The following is a 17,107-nucleotide window of genomic DNA, read 5'->3' on the forward strand; positions in this document are numbered from 1 at the left end:
ACTTGACACCCGGCATCCGGTCACACTGCCCCATCCCCTCCCTTCCTCCCCCTCCCCCCCCCCCCCCCCTCCCCACTACCCTGCTACTGCTACCCCAACATTCCGCTCCCCGTCTGACCTCACCCTGACTACATGTTGGCATAGCACACTGTGACTGCGCCGGGGAATGTAGGTCATATACAATCGACATTGAAACACATCTGCAATGGCTGCAGACTCGCAAAAGTCTCTAAAGACTATTATAGATAATGATAATTTCTAGTTTACAAATTGTATAATTCATAAAACCATTCTGTCCCTGTACAAGACTGGCGCCAATATGCCAATATCTTTATACCTCTTGGGCCACATCTAAAAATATTCTTGTTTCTCATCACCGACTCAAATATTCTACTCGACCGATAAGATGCTTTTGATATTTTGCACTTTCACACATATGAAAATACAACCCTTTCTCTCATAATTCGCATTAATTTTTCACACTTTTAAGTTTTGATTCTCTGTCGGAGAAAAGGTAATACTATAAATTCCCACAGAAATCAAGGAGTGGATATTAGATTCAACACAGTGTACAATTTTTGAAAAGTCGACCGACCGACCTTTGTTTCGGGGGGAAAGTGGCGGGAAAGAAAAATGTTTATATGGCCTTAAAAGGATCGGAATGCAATTCGCCAATGGATTTTAATTCAGCGCGGCCCTATAGCAAGGCTATAGTCTCCTAACACTAGTCAGTTTGTTGTTGCCCAAGACTGTCAGGGGTACTGTCTATCGGACGCCTATAAAGCACATTGCGCACAAGCTGCAGCCTGAAGCTGAAGCTAAAGCACATTGTTGGATTTACACGGTGGTGAGTAAACTAAAAACAAACACTGGTTTATTTGTAAATTGTTGCATGAAGCAAGGTTTCGATTCTAACACCGTGAGAACGAGGGAGTGATACAGCTGGCCATCTTTGTTCCTTTGTATGGCCATTGGTGACCTGGGCATTTCGCCGTAGGACACTGTTTTTGCCGAATGTTCAGGAAATGAGAACTGTTTATGTGGCATAAGAACGATTATGCGATTGTTGGAACAATTATCTAACTCTCACACTCTCACACATTTTCCCGTTGTTTACCAACTGTTCAGATGACCTTGTAAGCGACGTGCAGTGTTTTCTTCGGGATGTTACGCATGTCCAACTATTTGTGCCATGGCCCAGTTGGCGCTTCATGCACATTCATGTGCAACCAACCGTGCAAACAAGGGCATGCTACTCGTCATGTCATAGGACTTTCAGTTCTATCTTCTGAATATTTTAATGCCCTTCATTACAGAGATAACAACACATGTGGGTCGCCTTTGGACCAAAAGCCTTTGCATGGCACCCCTTTGCGTGTCACACCCCGAGCGCTCATAATTAGCTTTAGTTCTTGACAACGCATGCTTGATGGTGAAAGTAAGAATGTATCAGTTCTGAGTATCAGGTTTTGATCATACATATGAAGTGTGTCATAACTATGAGAATTAAAACATGTTCCATTACTCAACTAAACCAAATTACAACAGTGTCTACTTGCATATACACACCACACACACGCACGCAGACACATAAACACGACCACACGTGCTACCAGCTTCACATATCATATGGGAATGCTTAACTTAACACATTTTGCTGGTGGTAGCGGCAGTTTATGAATTTCTTTGTCTGTTTCATGACAATCAGTTTCCATAGGTGTTACGGAAACACATCGGTAAAAACAGAACAGTACTGTTTTCTCAACAAAGTTAAGTCAATCAGGAAATGTTTATAATAGTGGATTCTGTCTCTGTCAGATTATGTGTGCCTATACTGATCCTTGATTGATATCAAAACATCAGTAAGCCTATTAGAGTTACACCTGCCCGATTCTAATTTCTGTAACAACATTGCTTGTACAATACCTCAATATGACAGTTGGGACAATGAAAGCAATGAACGGCTGTTTATGTTGTGTTTAAATTGGATTGAAAGCATAAGCTCTAAAAGCTCGTAGAATGTCATTGGTGTAATCAGTTAGACATATGTTAAAAATGGAACTTCGACCGCGAACAGTGACAAACTACAGACAGCTCCATGAAGGACAATCCTTTGCCCTGAGCAAATGTGTTAGCATCCGTGTCTCAGTTGGAGTCTATCCAGTACAGAGAGTGATTTGGAAGCGCAAGTCTCGTCAGGTATGTTCATACTATGATATATCTTGATAATAACAGAAGAGACCCAAAAAATTGTTTAAGGTGCTTTTAAAGATGCATTTCATCTCTTTTTCAATCAACAAGTTCCTTGATATTTCTGTGCGACAAAGCGCTATATTTAGACACAATGCAGTATTTGTTACTGTATTGTATTTTCTTAATTATCTGCACAAATTAGCATACATACATACATTTTGCTCACTTCCCTATGTCGTGTAGAGGTTTACCGGTTCGTTTTTGAATATGTTTGAAATTGTCATTATTCAGTTATATATAACAACATGGATAGGTTTCAAAAGTAACTGAAACGACCACAAAGCCCACAGTTTATTAAAAGCCACTTGCCAAAAACCAATTGTCTTCAAGAAAGTATCATGACCTGTCTACATTTTCCATTTGCCCTGATTTTTATGGCATAATCATGATGTAATTATGAAAGAATAAATCAACATGGTACTTGATGTTAATGTTTAGTGGACTATATATTGAGAAGTAATTGAAAATGAGTTGCCCGGGCGTCGTCGATGTTCTTTTTGAACCCCTGTTATATTGTGAATTAAATGAATATATTAATACTTGCCATAAATGTTTGATTGGGTAATATTAATCCAAATTACATTTTTCAATTAAAGGGCCTGCTCTACCTAGTGGAGTGGGCGGACTACCCTCTGGAAGAGGCTACCTGGGAACCCAAAGGCCACATTCCTGCCCATCTGCTGGAAGACTACAGTTGCCCTCCCGTTTGCAGGGAGCGCCTCAAGCTTGCTTCAGCTACAGTTGAGAGGTCACCGAAGACTGCACTAAAGTCGCCGGGCGGTCTACATTCAGCGCACATGCAGCTGGACATTTACAGATACGCATTTGGTCACCTACCGGGTTACGACAAGGAGATCTTCTTACATAAGAACGATTTCAGTCGACTGTGTCTGTCTCAACACTGGTGGTATACCCTGAATCATCACGGTGAAGGTCAGGAGATTAACTTTCCTGTGAGAGTTTCACCACGGCTAACCATGAAGAAGACATGGATAACGACGGGGGGAGTTCTGACGTTGCGTACTGTGCCAGTGGAGAAGATCGTCATGTTTGTCACCAGTAAAGTGTGCACCTTGAGAACACTGAACTCTCAGTAATAAACTGTTAGCATGGTCTTTATTCGGACAATTTTCTTCGCCCTGGGTTTGTGGTTAACAACGAATATAGACAAAGACGACCGGCACAACATGACGCATGACTGGTTGTACTATTCTAAAGAGCCCATGTGCAGGACAATTGATGAGATAAGATCTCACGCAAATAAGCTCCAGTTTGGCGTTCAACACACTCCACTGGTTCAAATAGGTATCGACAATTTTGTCCTGGACGAACTTCATCTCTTGATGAGAATCACGGACGTTCTGGAAAGAATGATTATTCAGGATGGGGAAGCAAGGGATAAAGAGTTAACAAAATTAAGACAAGGGAAACCTAGATATTTAGATGGGATAGTGGAAAGCGTCAGAAGCTGTGGGGTGTCGTTCAGTGTGTGGGAAGATAGGGACGGGAAGGGACTAAAATGGACAAGTCTTTCAGGGGACAGCAAGAAGAAAATCTTGAATCAACTGCCTGATAAACTTCACGGTCGACTGACACCAGACACAGAGACGGATTTCATCAACGTTTGGACAAGGTTTAGGGACATCTACAAGTTGGTAGTTAGCGGGGAAAGCAACGACGCACAGCAGTTATACGACATGGCTAAGGAGTGGATACAGCTGATACTTAGAGTAGGACAGAAGAGGAAGGGGTGTTTATCTAAGAACATCACGCCCTACATGCACTGTTTAGTGTACCATGTCCGTGTGTTCATGTCGAGGCACGGAAACATTGGTAGGTTCAGTGGACAGGCTCTAGAAAAAATGAATGATGACATCAAAAGGATTCATCAACAGAAAACCCAAAAGTGGGATGGTCCCATTGAGGCTATGACTGTCCGAAAACGCGTTGAAAGTCGGTCACACTTGGCGCGATCAAAACGACAGTACACTAAACGTAAGCTTGAGTACTGGGAATCTGAGTTACATGAGGCCAGAAGTGCGAAAAGGGCTGCTATACAGCATGACATCAGAAATGTCATCCCCAGTACTCAACCACCTTTAGATGACCTGAGCGTGGCTGATTTGAGAGACAAACTTGCCTCACTTGGAGTACACACTAAAGTGTCCTCTCGGGAAAAACTGATTGACATGATCAGTTCAGTTGATATGGATTAAATGCTTTCCCAAACTGTACATTAACTTCAAAGTTCATTGATATGTTTCGCTTTTTCTTGAAATGTATTGTGTATAATGCAATGTCATATGATTCTGATTTGTATCTGCTTATGTTGTGAATACATCTATTGGAAACAATGTTTATTATTTAAAAACTGTGACTCGCAATGAAATAACATACGGTGTTATTATAGAGAACCGGATGCACTCACTGTCCGGCTTAATTGCCTTCCCTGCTGGGCTACCTAGCCAGGATCAACACATCTGTATGTGCACTTGTGCCCGAGTAAAGGGATATAACTCCACACAAGACATAAGTCTTATACCTGTGGTTAATAAACATTCAAAAATAACTATGAAGGTGTTTTTTATCACTACTGAAAATTTCCATATGCATTGAAAATATGTGGATTGTTATAATATTGCTGGGACAGTTTTCCTGTCAACATTAATAAACGAATGGTTGATCTCTAAAGTTCGGTGTTTTCAATGAAAATGGTGAATTAGGTTTGTATCTAGAGGCAGCGTGGGACTCATTTTCAAAGTTGTTCTAACTATCTTCCTAATGCTATTAACAGTTCCAACTTACATAACCATACAGACATAATGTCCAATTATATGAATCTAGAGGGACATATTCTGAATACTTGAAGCTAACTGACGTAGACAAGTTCTAAACTACAGGTCCTCTTTATCTATCACCATTTTACGGTTGGGTGATTTCAGTCCTGGTGTGATCCCCTTGGCACAGATTCTTGGGTATGGATTGGTTAACGTTATGACACAATACATCCACATGCACCCTGCTTTATTAGTACTGAAAAAGAACGGATTTATCATCCCGCTCGGAAATGAATAATTTGGTTTAAACATATCTTTTTCCAACAGCGGAACCGGAATGGTAAACAAGCAGTACATTGCTTACCTGAATATCTCTCCGGAATACAAGTAAATTGTAAACATAGCAATCTTGGATAGAAACGTATGCTACTAGCAAACAAACAAACAAACAAGCAATAGCTATCTGGAAATGTAACAATCAATAACACTGAATATAGTTGTTTAGAACATTAGAACAATTAGTGTCGGAATGCAAATATATTATACAGCTTTTACTACTGACAACACAAATCTGAATAGATGCTAATAATTCAAGTATCTTCAGTAGATCCAATAGAGGAGCCGTACAACATTGATTTGATGACATGTCAATTAACATAAAAGTACATGTTTGTGTAATTTACGCACGATAAGAAATAGTGAATTGTATTTTCGTAACAATAGTCATAAGAGCAAGTTGGATTTAAAGATATAAATCGTTCGTATTTATGTGCGTTTAGATAGTTGCAGCCAAGCCTGAGGCCTGAATGGATAACCTGATAGAATCGTGATCCAGGGTTTAAATTTAAGTAGATGTGACTATTATCATTTGACACATTGATATGTTTCTTAAAACTACCCAGGGTACCTGATTCTCTATGACTAATGGACAAAGGATTCCACAGTCTGACTGTATCTGGAGCTTCCAAACGGTCTCGGAAATTGCAGGTTATTGTGTCAGATACCTTAGGAGGAAAAACAGGTTGCTCAAATATTTTGAAGTTAAATCATTTAAACAGATTGTATTTGAATACGTCTGTGAGTACATAGTGGTTGAAAATTTGTCTCATCGTAAATTTTATTATGACTTTGTTGACACTGGCAAGTTGAGTTGTAACGGCGGCTTAGCCGATTGGCTACAGTGAGCCAGCAAATGGAGAGAGAGGGACCGAGCCGTAGATGCATCCATAGCATAAAGGAGATTCATCGGAACGTATACCCTGAGATATCGGGGATGGTCGATAGTTAGGGCATTCATTTACACTGCCTTTGTGTGTATGGGAACAGCTGTTGCCTCCTTCCAGACATCAGGAAATACTTCATTCTTTAATGATAAGTTAAAACTTCAGATAGAGGTACTGACAATTGTCTTGCATTCATTTCCAGAAATTTATTTCTACTCGATCTAAAAAGTGCCCAATCAGATGTTGAATTACGCCTTTTGAGATTTTATGATGGTGATTGCGCGTTCGACTCAATTTACGTGCCTGGCTATTCATCCAGACTATAAGGTAACAGTGGAAAACAAACAACAGAAAAAGTCATCTGTTTACTGAACCTGGATGGTGACCTGTCTCAAATCTCTGCTTTACATTCAGCGCATGACGCACCATCTTCTGTTGCGTAATACAACTGCTGTAGTCGGATTGTAACTGGCAAAATATTTAGAAAGAGACCGTGTAGACGACAGGTATTGGCAATGGATATACACCTGTGGAATATCAACTGACTGTTGGGTAAGTTACTTGTTACCCACAATGACTGCTACGTGAATTAACCTCGCACGCGGGATGTGTTGTATTTCGTCATGAGCACGTGAACCAATCAGATGTTTAGAGTCTGATATACGGGTCTTAATCTTACCTTGACCAATAAATCTCGACTCGACTCATCGACACATCGCTCTTGCTCCACTCAGTACTACAATACACTACCTACAGCTCAGCATCCACCCGTCCACCACCCATCCGCCACATCTAACTGTAAGTCATAGTCAAAATGTGTTGATTTGTCTCTGGGGGCCTTGCACAGCCTTATCGACATATTAATGGAGACGAATGTTATCACTAAATATAGAACGTCCTTGCAAAACAACACCCATCCCCAGTAACAAGTTTCGTTTTGTGTAAAGGGAAATTTAGCTAGTTGTGTATGAATGAATTATGTTCCATGAACATTTAATCTTGTTTGTGCGAATCAGTCTCAAAGCAGGGGCAATAAGAAATATATTTATGAATACTGTTGTAAGATAGTTACACAAAGCATAATAATAAGACCATTCATAACGAATCTTCCCATTCTTCATATTACTGCTCAGGATGCATAAGATTGCTCAAAGCTCATTCAGATCACTGTTACTACGGATAACTCAAACAAGGTTGATAGTCACATGTCTTATCCCACCGGGTACCCATTTTCTGTTGGGTGAATAGGGGCAAGTTTGAACAAAATCACTTGCCAAAGGTGAGACCACATTATCACCCGTGGCGCATACAGGCGAGTCATGGGGTGACTACCGGTGGCGTTGGGTTGTTGTTATCAGGTTGAGTGTTGCTTTAACACATATGTCACACGCTCAATCCCATGTAAGCATGAACAGCAATCAAATCGAAATGTCACCACTTATTCAAATGCCAGACTGCTGTAGTGCAACATATACTTTCCTAGGTTCTATCAGAACAGGCCCCAATTTCTCGAAACAAACTTAAGTCTGTTAAAGAAGTAAAATAAAGATCTGGATATAAAGTATACAAATTAATCGGGGGTTTATGTTCTCAGAGATTACTGGTGCTGTGTTGAGGTGTTGAGTCGCTGCCATGAGTTCCACCTGCGAAAACAACGTGAAGAAAGCCTACAGCAATTGGTCAACCGGGGGTTCCTGTGGCTTTAAAACCATTACCGCCGGTAGAGCAGAGGATATCAAAGAAGCGCTGACTCACGTACACCAGGATGTCCTTGACAGGTGAGATAATCGCTGTTGTAAACACAAGGTCAAGGGTAGTCGAAATGAGTCACGATGATTTGCATGTGACGTAAAGAACAGGATAGTGGTATATTGAGGACATGTAGCGACAATACAAGATGGACCAATAGAACACTAGCTAGTATGGACAAGTAGGACACCAGGGATCATGTCCTATATACTTTGGAGTAGCGTCGTCACTATACTGACGTTGTAAACGTGGTTCTGTGTTATCCCAAGCAATGGTGACAAAGCAGGGCATCTTGTGGGCGAGGCTAGCATATTGGCGTTGCTCCGATTACGACACCGCTGTGTACCTTGCGGGGCGGTGGGGTAGCCTAGTGGTTAACGCGTTCACTCGTCACGCCGAAGACACGGGTTCGATTACCCACATGGGTACAATGTGTGAATCTCATTTTCTGGTGTGCCCCGCCGTGATATTGCCGGAATATTGCTAAAAGCGGCGTAAAACTAAACTCACTCACTCACAGTGTACCTTGAGCAACGTGTGTCCTGGCGTTATCGTTTGACATCACTCTAGAGCTGGAATGCGTTCTGCATACCAGTTATAAGAAGATATGTCAGGTTGATGTAGAATGAGAGTGTTGTGTTTTAGACTTTGATCTCATCCAAGAAACCCATCATCACAGTAGTGGTGTGGACAAAAGAAAATAAGGGCTTAACCAGATATTAAACTCTCGCATGCCCAGGGGATAAGTGAGCAGGTATTGAACTCTGCAAAGCCGATCCAAGCAGTCTGGCGTGCTATGTCTGAAGGTCACTAGCCCTCAAAATAATTCTCTAGTCTGAAATTTGACTGGAGACCCAGGTTTCATCAGGAAACTGCTGACATGACATTTTTATCAGACTACAATAAGTCGATTTAAGTCGAAGAGAGTGATATATACGTCTTTTCAAAGGTTTAGACTCGCTCAAAACTCCCTGTATACCATATGTATATATGGATACATCGAAGACTGATTTCTCCACTAACTTGCAAACATTCTGCAGACCAATTGTACGAGGATCATGCGTCAAATTGCTGAAAACATAATTTATGCAAATGTCATGCATGTGAACAACAGCGTTTTGGTGTAAACGTTTGCTAAAAATCGGTAATTTTCATTGAATTTTATCATTTACTGCACTAATGACATCAATTCTTTCAACGCTACGAATTTGTTTTACAGTACACGAGTTCGTGTGTAAACAGCGGAGTATTTTGCAAAGTTAAGTTTAGAATAGTTACCTGAATTAATTGGCTATCTTTGCACTAGTGAGTGTAAACGTTTGATTAGAAGTTTATTTACAAACTGGCTCCATGAAAACTCTCTAGCAAGATGGGCTAGTGACTGTGGAGATTTACTGTCCCGATCGGCTTTTCACTCGTCCTTGGCTAACGGGCCAGTGGCTATTTTGCACACTGCATCCAGAGCCAGCCTTTGAGTTAACTGCATGTCCAGGTCACGTGTTCAAGGTACTATGGGTGCGGTATGGTCATCCCGGAGAAACTTGAGGGCCAAAAGGTGTTGGACCTGGGCTGCGGTGCGGGGAGGGACACCTACATCGTCAGCAAACTCGTCGGCCAGGAGGGTAGTGTCGTCGGAGTGGACATGACGGAACCACTGGTAGGCAACATTCAGTGACATTTTGTCATTTTCGTAAAATATCTACAGCTCGCTACATTTTCGACATAACTTATTAATTGGTGTGATCTTTATTGACAGCGGTAATTATTGTCTTCATTTAAAAATTCAGACTGAAGTAGCACAGCACTGACTTGACTTTTTGTTAGACGCTAATTGAATCAGGTATACAAAATAGAGCTCAGGCTTCACGCGAATTACGTTAATTGGTACAAACAGCCAGGTTTTGCTGTTATTTATAATAAGCATTTATAATACAGCTTTTGCTTGACATGTGATAGTGGCAGCTGTCAAGGGCGTGTTTTCATCCTCTATCAATGGTTTGTGCCCAATCTTGCTGCTGATATCTCAACCATGTCCAATACGTGTTCACAACGATATAACAATACTTGAACCATTCTTATAATATAATCACACTGGGGACAAAGTACATGTGAAATTAATGTTATTATTTTCAGACATAGTGGTCGTATGAAATGATGATGTATGATAATTCGGCCACTGAAACAGATAAAACTGTGAAACTTTCATCCACATCTGTGTTCACCTTAACTAAAATTGACACGTAGCTAATGTCGCAAGAATATGTGTCAATATTCTCTCAACAGTTGCTAAAAGTTGAAAAGCCATTTTATGTTGTGGTTCTGAAGAACATGCATAGTTAACACAAAGTGAATCTGCCAAATATATCTTGTAAATCTGATTAAAGGAGGCCCGTGAAGGTCCGAGGTAGAATATGCCTTCAGCAGCCCATGCTTGCCATAAACGGCGACTATGCTTGTCATAAGAGGCAACTAACGGGATTGGGTGGTCAGGCTCGCTGACTTAGTTGACACATGTCATTGGCTCCCAATTACGCAGATAGATGCTCATGTTGTTGATCACTGGATTGTCTGATCCAGTCTCGAGTATTTACAGAACGCCTCCCGATTGCTGAGTGCGGCGTAAAACTCAACTCACTCACTCATCAATTAAAGGAATGTTGTTCAAGTTGTTCAAGTATCAGTGTGGTATGATGAGGAGAACTTGATTTCACAATTTGTAAATACTCACAAAGGTAATTGATTATTCGATAGAATGTTTGATAGAACGATTACATTCGACAAACGAGAGGAACTAAATATGTATACAATGTTTTGTCCTGTATGTGCTTAGAATCAACTTAGAAACAACGTTAGAAAGACATATATAGGCATGAAGACCTTACAGCATTACTATATTTATGAAAGTATCGTAATATGGTAGGGTCTATTTACCTATATGTCTTTCTGACGCTGTTTCTAAACGAGGAGCGCCCCAGTGTGACATGATCACTTGGTATCATGAGGACGTTATTGCTTTACTCCCCAAACCCTTGACGTTTCAGTATGATCGGTGTCTGGTTTACACAGGTTCGAGTGTAAAGGACTCAGAAGGAGAAATCGTCGTCCGAAATCTTATTACTGACGTTGCTAGGCTCCCGTTTCAGTCTGACAAGGGAGAGTCTCCATATTACAGACTGTAACTCATATTTTGACAGTTTTATTGGAGTAGTATTTGTCCACAGATCGAAGTTGCTAGCAAGCACGTTGGGTACAGCACAGAAAGATTCGGCTATAGTAAACCTAACCTTGAGTTCCTCGTGGGTTACATTGAGAAACTGGCAGAGAAAGGAATCGGGGACAATAGCTTCAATATCCTTGTGTGAGTACAACTGGCGAATGAGTGAGTTGGTTTCAAATGCATTGAGTTGCGTCCCTTATTCGGACCACAATCCGTAAAAATAATTATGTCACGTGTATGGTCAGAGCATCTACATAAGATTATTGAGACTGAGATTCTGACTCCTGAGGGATTCTCTCTCTCTCTCTCTCTCTCTCTCTGTGTGTGTGATAGAAGTAAGCGTTCATATTTATGTGTTCTATTTAACACCTTGACAAAAATATCATTGAATTCCTCAAATAATGATGTTCAGTAATCTACAGTTGATATCTTCAAAGAACAATACAATACAATATACTAAGAAATCTTACACAACCTGGAGAAAAAATTATGTCCATCAGAAATATACTGCCCAACAGTCTCCTCAAAATTTGTTTGTATATCGTGAATACACGTGTTGGGTATTTCTCACCTCGACCCATGACGGTACGGGTTGGCATTGGTCTTTAGAGGCGACTAACGGGATTGGTGGTCAAGCTCGCTGACTTGGTTGACAACCGACCGACTTGTCATATCCTCTGTTCTGTATACATATACTTGCCCAGATGTCAAAGGCGCGGCCAGTCGCCAAACTCAGTGGTGCCAAAAACCTACCATCATAGACTGGAATTGTGGTCCCCCTTCATCATGTTTGTACTTCAGCATCGTGGGTGTCACGGATGTTGTTCAAGCCCTGCATCATTTCGGACTTGCTTTGTCAAGACGAGGCATTGGTAAACGGCGTAAAATAACATTATGTCACTGTCTTCTTCTCTGCAGATCTAACGGTGTGATCAACCTGACATCAGACAAGAAGGCTGTACTGCAGGAAGCCTATAGGATTCTAAAGGTATGTTATCATAATACCCTGGTCACTACATGTTCACTTTCGTTTTAGGCCTTAGGGGTAGCTTTATGTTTAAGGCGACTGCTCATTACGACGTAAACACGGGTTTGATTCCCCACATGGGTACAATGTGTGAAGCCCATTTCTGGTGTCCTCAGTCACGACAATGAGGGGGTGTTTCAAACAGCTCAGTCAGTATACAGAGACCTTTCAACATTTAATTTCAACATGTCCACTCCATGTACTTCTGTATGTTCCGTTCCTGGGACGTCTAGGAGGGCCCGCTTGTCCAGGATTGACTTCCAGACTTGTCCGATTACGATCCTTGATTCGTTAGCACGAAACCCCATCTTTTGGAATTATCAAACTAGTAAAATGCTGTTAAAATGTAGAGTGTGGTTGAGAAAAGGTTTGCGTTGCTGTTAGCAATATTCTTGCAATATCTGGGCAGGGCATAACCAGGAATGAGCTTCACACTACTACCGATGCTGGGTACCGAACCCGGGTTTTCGGGAAAACGTGATCCGCTAGAATAATCTACCGCTCCATAGTGTAGAAGTGTTTAAAGCTGCGGTAAGCTATAACCTCACTCACTCTGTTCAGGAAGGAGGAGAGCTGTACTTTAGTGACGTGTACTGCAACAAGGAGCTCCCTGAAGAGGTCAGGAAGAATGAATACCTGTGGGGTAAGGTCCCACAGTCCCTGAGAGAGGACAATTTGTTGCGCCTGTCTAGAGATTTTACAAAAACGGAAACAGTCTGTACAGAGTTGTCTCCCATTAGCTCGCATGTCACCTAACACAGTCTCTTCACGTCTGAGTCTACAGATATCTAAACTATAAGTACCTTGATGTTTATCTCATTTTTTCATATACATCATGCCTAAATTATACTGCCAGTAGATCATCAATATCGACAGACAGATGTTAAAACATGCATATGGAAATTAAAAAGTCATTTATTTGTCATTTTCAGTTATATCGATATTCCTTGTACAAAATCCTGCCTTAGTAAATATGCTGTTTGTACTCGCTAATGTGAACATATTGCTAAACATGTTCTACTGTTAAACATATTCTGTCTGCCCTCCAGGTATGTGTATCGCCGGGTCTCTGTACTGGAAAAAACTACATGAAATCGCCAAAGAGGTTGGATTCTGCGCCCCTCGCGTGGTTGAGATAACGACAGTTGCCATCAACAACGAGGAATACAAGACCCTCTTAGGTGAGTAATTGGGTATAGTCGTGGCTCATATATGCAAGGAAGCCCCCAGAAGCACGGGCGATTGAAGCTTAGCGTATGCCCTTACACTACTATAAGAATAAGGGTAATTCACCCGCCATACTGGATGCTTCTATAAACTTCGATTCAAGGCAAGGTTGAAAATGCCATCAGTTAACTTTTCAAGGTACTTTTCGATGTCATATGCTTGGAAATGTACTCTTTAAACGCTGGACAGACACGTGCATATGAATTGATAAGAAAAGGTCAAAATGTAGTTGTTTTAGGACAGGCTGGCACTGGAAAATCTCTTTTCCCTTCTTACAGAAATGCGATACCGGTCAATAAGCGATCAAAACGGCGTAATAAGGCAAATAAAATTTATATAATTGTTATGAAGGTTGAACCATGGTTGCAGAGCAAAAGGGAATACTCACGTCGCGGATTACATCCATCTTTATCCATGTCAAGCGAGAAATTAGCGAGAATCGAAGTTTATCGAAGTATCCAATATGGCTTGTTCTTATAGTAGTGTAGGGGCATACCCTAAGCATCAATCGCCTGTGTCCAGAAGGGTCTGGTAGCCTAGGGATTAAAGCGTTTGCTCATTTGTACAATTTGGTTCGATTCTCTGCATTGCGAGAATTTGTTAAGCCTATTTCTGGTGTCCCAAGGTGTGATCTTGAATATTTCAATTACCCATTCACACAGCACATGCATGATTCCCCAGCGTAGTTTATGGGCACAGTGAACCAAATTAACTACACTCGTCATCCTCTCGTTCTGGCCTCCTCTAGTTTAACGTTGCTTTTGGCAATATGCAGTAATGTAATATCATCAGAAAAGGCTTCACACATTATACCCAAGTTAGGAATCGAACACGGATCTTTGGCGTGATGAGCAAACGCTTTAACCGCTAGGCTATCTTTCACGGCATAAGGCGACTGTGCTTGTCGTGAGAGGCGACTAACGGGATCGGGTGGTCAGGCTCGCTGGCTTGGTTGACACATGTCATTGGTTCCCAATTGCGCAGAGCGATGCTCATGTTGTTGATCACTGGATTGTCTGGTCCAGACTCGATTATTTGCAGACCGACGCCATATGGCTGGGATATTGCTGAGTGTGGCGTAAAACTAAACTCACTCACGGCATGAGTACTGATAGGAAATATGAGTCCTTATGGGAGCTTATATCAGTTGATCTTGCAATATCTGAAACACAAACGCTCGTACAGACAAAGTGAATATGTTCTATTATACAAACAAACCTGTTTCCTATATCACTCGTCCTTCATTATGGGTATATAACATCTTTATGCATCGTGGAATTACGTGACGACGCATTGAAACGTAGCGGAAAACACCCTTAAAATGAGAAGATGTTTTTTAGTTGCTTTTTTCTTCAGCTGATGCGCGGTTTGTGTCGATCACGTACCGCATGTTCAAGCTGCCGGCGGAGAGGAAGGGGCCGTCCACGGTGGTGTACAAAGGAGACATCAAGGGCTATGAGAAGGAACTCAAGCTGGATGTCAGGAATGTTTTCCGGGTAGGTTGTTCTAGAACTACAGGTAAGGAGTGATGGAATGGCTTCCTTAGGTTTCTATAGTAACGTCATATCAACAATAGAACAACTCGGTCGTCAAAAGCCAGTATGTGAACTTAATGGACAATGGAAACACACATTATTGGATAGCTTAACTAGTTCCTTCTCCATGGAGAAGCTGAACCCCAAACCCCAATACCACCTACTCTGTTTACTGAATGCACGTACATTCTTTAAATATATATAAATCTGACAGAAATATCGTCCAATCACAGCTGTCAAATGTCTCGATCTCCGCTTACCCAATATCATCCAATCATTGTATCTGTACTGAAGTTCCTTAATTTCTTATTAAATCCTAAAATTTCGGAACCCAAGCTCCATATGTTTTTAAACTTTAGGGTTTTGCGAATAATGGAGGTTTATAGGTGAACAAAAGAGGTGTTGTTTTATGCGATCGAATCCCGTACGAAGAAAGCCAGGCCCACCGTGAGAGTTTAAAGTGGAGTTTACTACGCTGAAAGGTCGTAAGCTTTCTAGAACGCAGTAACGAGCTTTGGGATTTTATGTTGCAAAATCTTTTCCGATATACTTTTTATTTGTTTCACTAAAAGATGGTTGGCCATGGAGTATGATATTCTCTCCATTTGGATGACTAGAACTGAGAAGAATATTTAATAGTGATGCCAGTTTAGCGACAGCAATGTAATCTTCAACGACAATCACAGGTGCGGTTTGTTTGCTCAAGGGAGACAACTTTTGTCACCTTTTGGCCCACTTGGCATTTCTTTCGATTCACCACATCGTAGACTTTTTAGTTTGGATCAACGACATAAGTAGTTGTGACATGTTTTGGTTGACGGTTTTATTTTTCTTCAGGCCGGCGAAACAAGACTGATAGACGGTGAACTGGCAACGTTTTTGGCAACTTCGAGATTCAAAGATAGTTTCACCTTTCTTGAGAACATGGTAGGTCTTCTGCCTCAGTGTCTCCATCAAAATGTTGATTGTTATTGAATTAAGAATTGGGTCTTCAATTCTACAATTATACATGTAATCAAATTACTTTTATCTATAGTTTGGTTTTTTCAAAACACATTTTCCATATACCCAATTTTCATTTTCACACTGTTAATATTTCTCTACCCCAGATCGTGAACCCCTTTGACTACGTCAGTGAGTTGGTATCGCGAGGAGAGACGCCCGGAATTGCTTACTCTGTGAATTAATTGCTTATGTATGCAAAAAAAACAAACTTTGTCATGTCCTACATGTTCTTGCTTTGTTTATTCGCCAAGCTAAAACAAAAATTGCTTGTACCGTCAGATATGTTAAAGATAACATTGTAAAAACAAAACACAATAATAAACCACAGTGCCATTGGATATATGTAATATTCATTTAGCTCCAGACATCATTGTTCACAATAACAATCGTTATTTACGGCGCTTAATTTCCATGCTGTCCCACATCACGGTAAATATTAAAAAGACTCGCATGAAGCATTTTCAATACATCCTGGCGCCACGACTAAAATTACAAAAAATATACTCACCATTACTCATCTAATGGACTAACTGTCTAACACAGATGCTTCTAACATATGTTTTTGCACCCTGTTCTACTGTATATTGGTGACACTTCAACCTTCCAGCTTTGCATGGACGTGGTCATTTTGAATGAATCGTGGCTATTTACATGATTCATTAAACAATATACTGAAATAAAACAACTGGTGTATGAAGTTTATTTGAACTTTGAAAGATATGGGTATGCCATTTTCACTAAGGAACTCAAAAAATATCTGTCTAGTGCCCAATGGTGCCGTTCGGTCAAACTGCACCTCATCATGAATACCATCATGGATGGTAAGATGGTATTTTGTATTGAGTGAGTGAGTTTAGTTTTACGCTGCATTCAGCAATATTCCAGCTGTATGGCACCGGTCTGTAAATAATCGAGTCTGGACCAGACAATCCTGTGATCAACAACATGAGCATCGCTCTGCGTAATTAGGAACAGATGACATGTGTCAACATAGTCAGCGAGCCTGACCACCCGATCCCGTTAGTCGCCTCTCACGACAAGCACAGTCGCCTTTTATGGCAAGCATGGGTTGCTGAAGGCCTGTTCTACCCCGG

General features: G+C 41.0%; 1 protein-coding gene across 2 annotated transcripts; it reads left to right on the forward strand.

Moving 5' to 3' along the window:
• The first annotated feature begins 699 nt into the window (after positions 1–699).
• LOC137285044 (arsenite methyltransferase-like) lies at positions 700–16,705 on the forward strand. Of its 2 annotated transcripts, none has more exons than XM_067817233.1 (10): positions 700–847; positions 7,848–8,031; positions 9,509–9,659; positions 11,224–11,360; positions 12,138–12,207; positions 12,808–12,889; positions 13,296–13,427; positions 14,830–14,969; positions 15,846–15,935; positions 16,118–16,705. In XM_067817233.1, the coding sequence occupies exons 2-10, from the start codon at positions 7,886–7,888 to the stop codon at positions 16,193–16,195; spliced, it is 1,026 nt and encodes a 341-aa protein (XP_067673334.1). In that variant the 5' UTR covers positions 700–847; positions 7,848–7,885; the 3' UTR covers positions 16,196–16,705. The 2 variants fall into 2 exon arrangements, with proteins under 2 accessions (XP_067673334.1, XP_067673335.1); XM_067817234.1 differs by lacking the exon at positions 700–847 and adding an exon at positions 6,727–7,051.
• The last annotated feature ends 402 nt before the right edge of the window (positions 16,706–17,107 follow it).

This window comes from Haliotis asinina, chromosome 5 (genome assembly GCF_037392515.1).
Source record: "Haliotis asinina isolate JCU_RB_2024 chromosome 5, JCU_Hal_asi_v2, whole genome shotgun sequence".
NCBI classification, from domain to species: Eukaryota; Metazoa; Mollusca; class Gastropoda; order Lepetellida; family Haliotidae; genus Haliotis; species Haliotis asinina.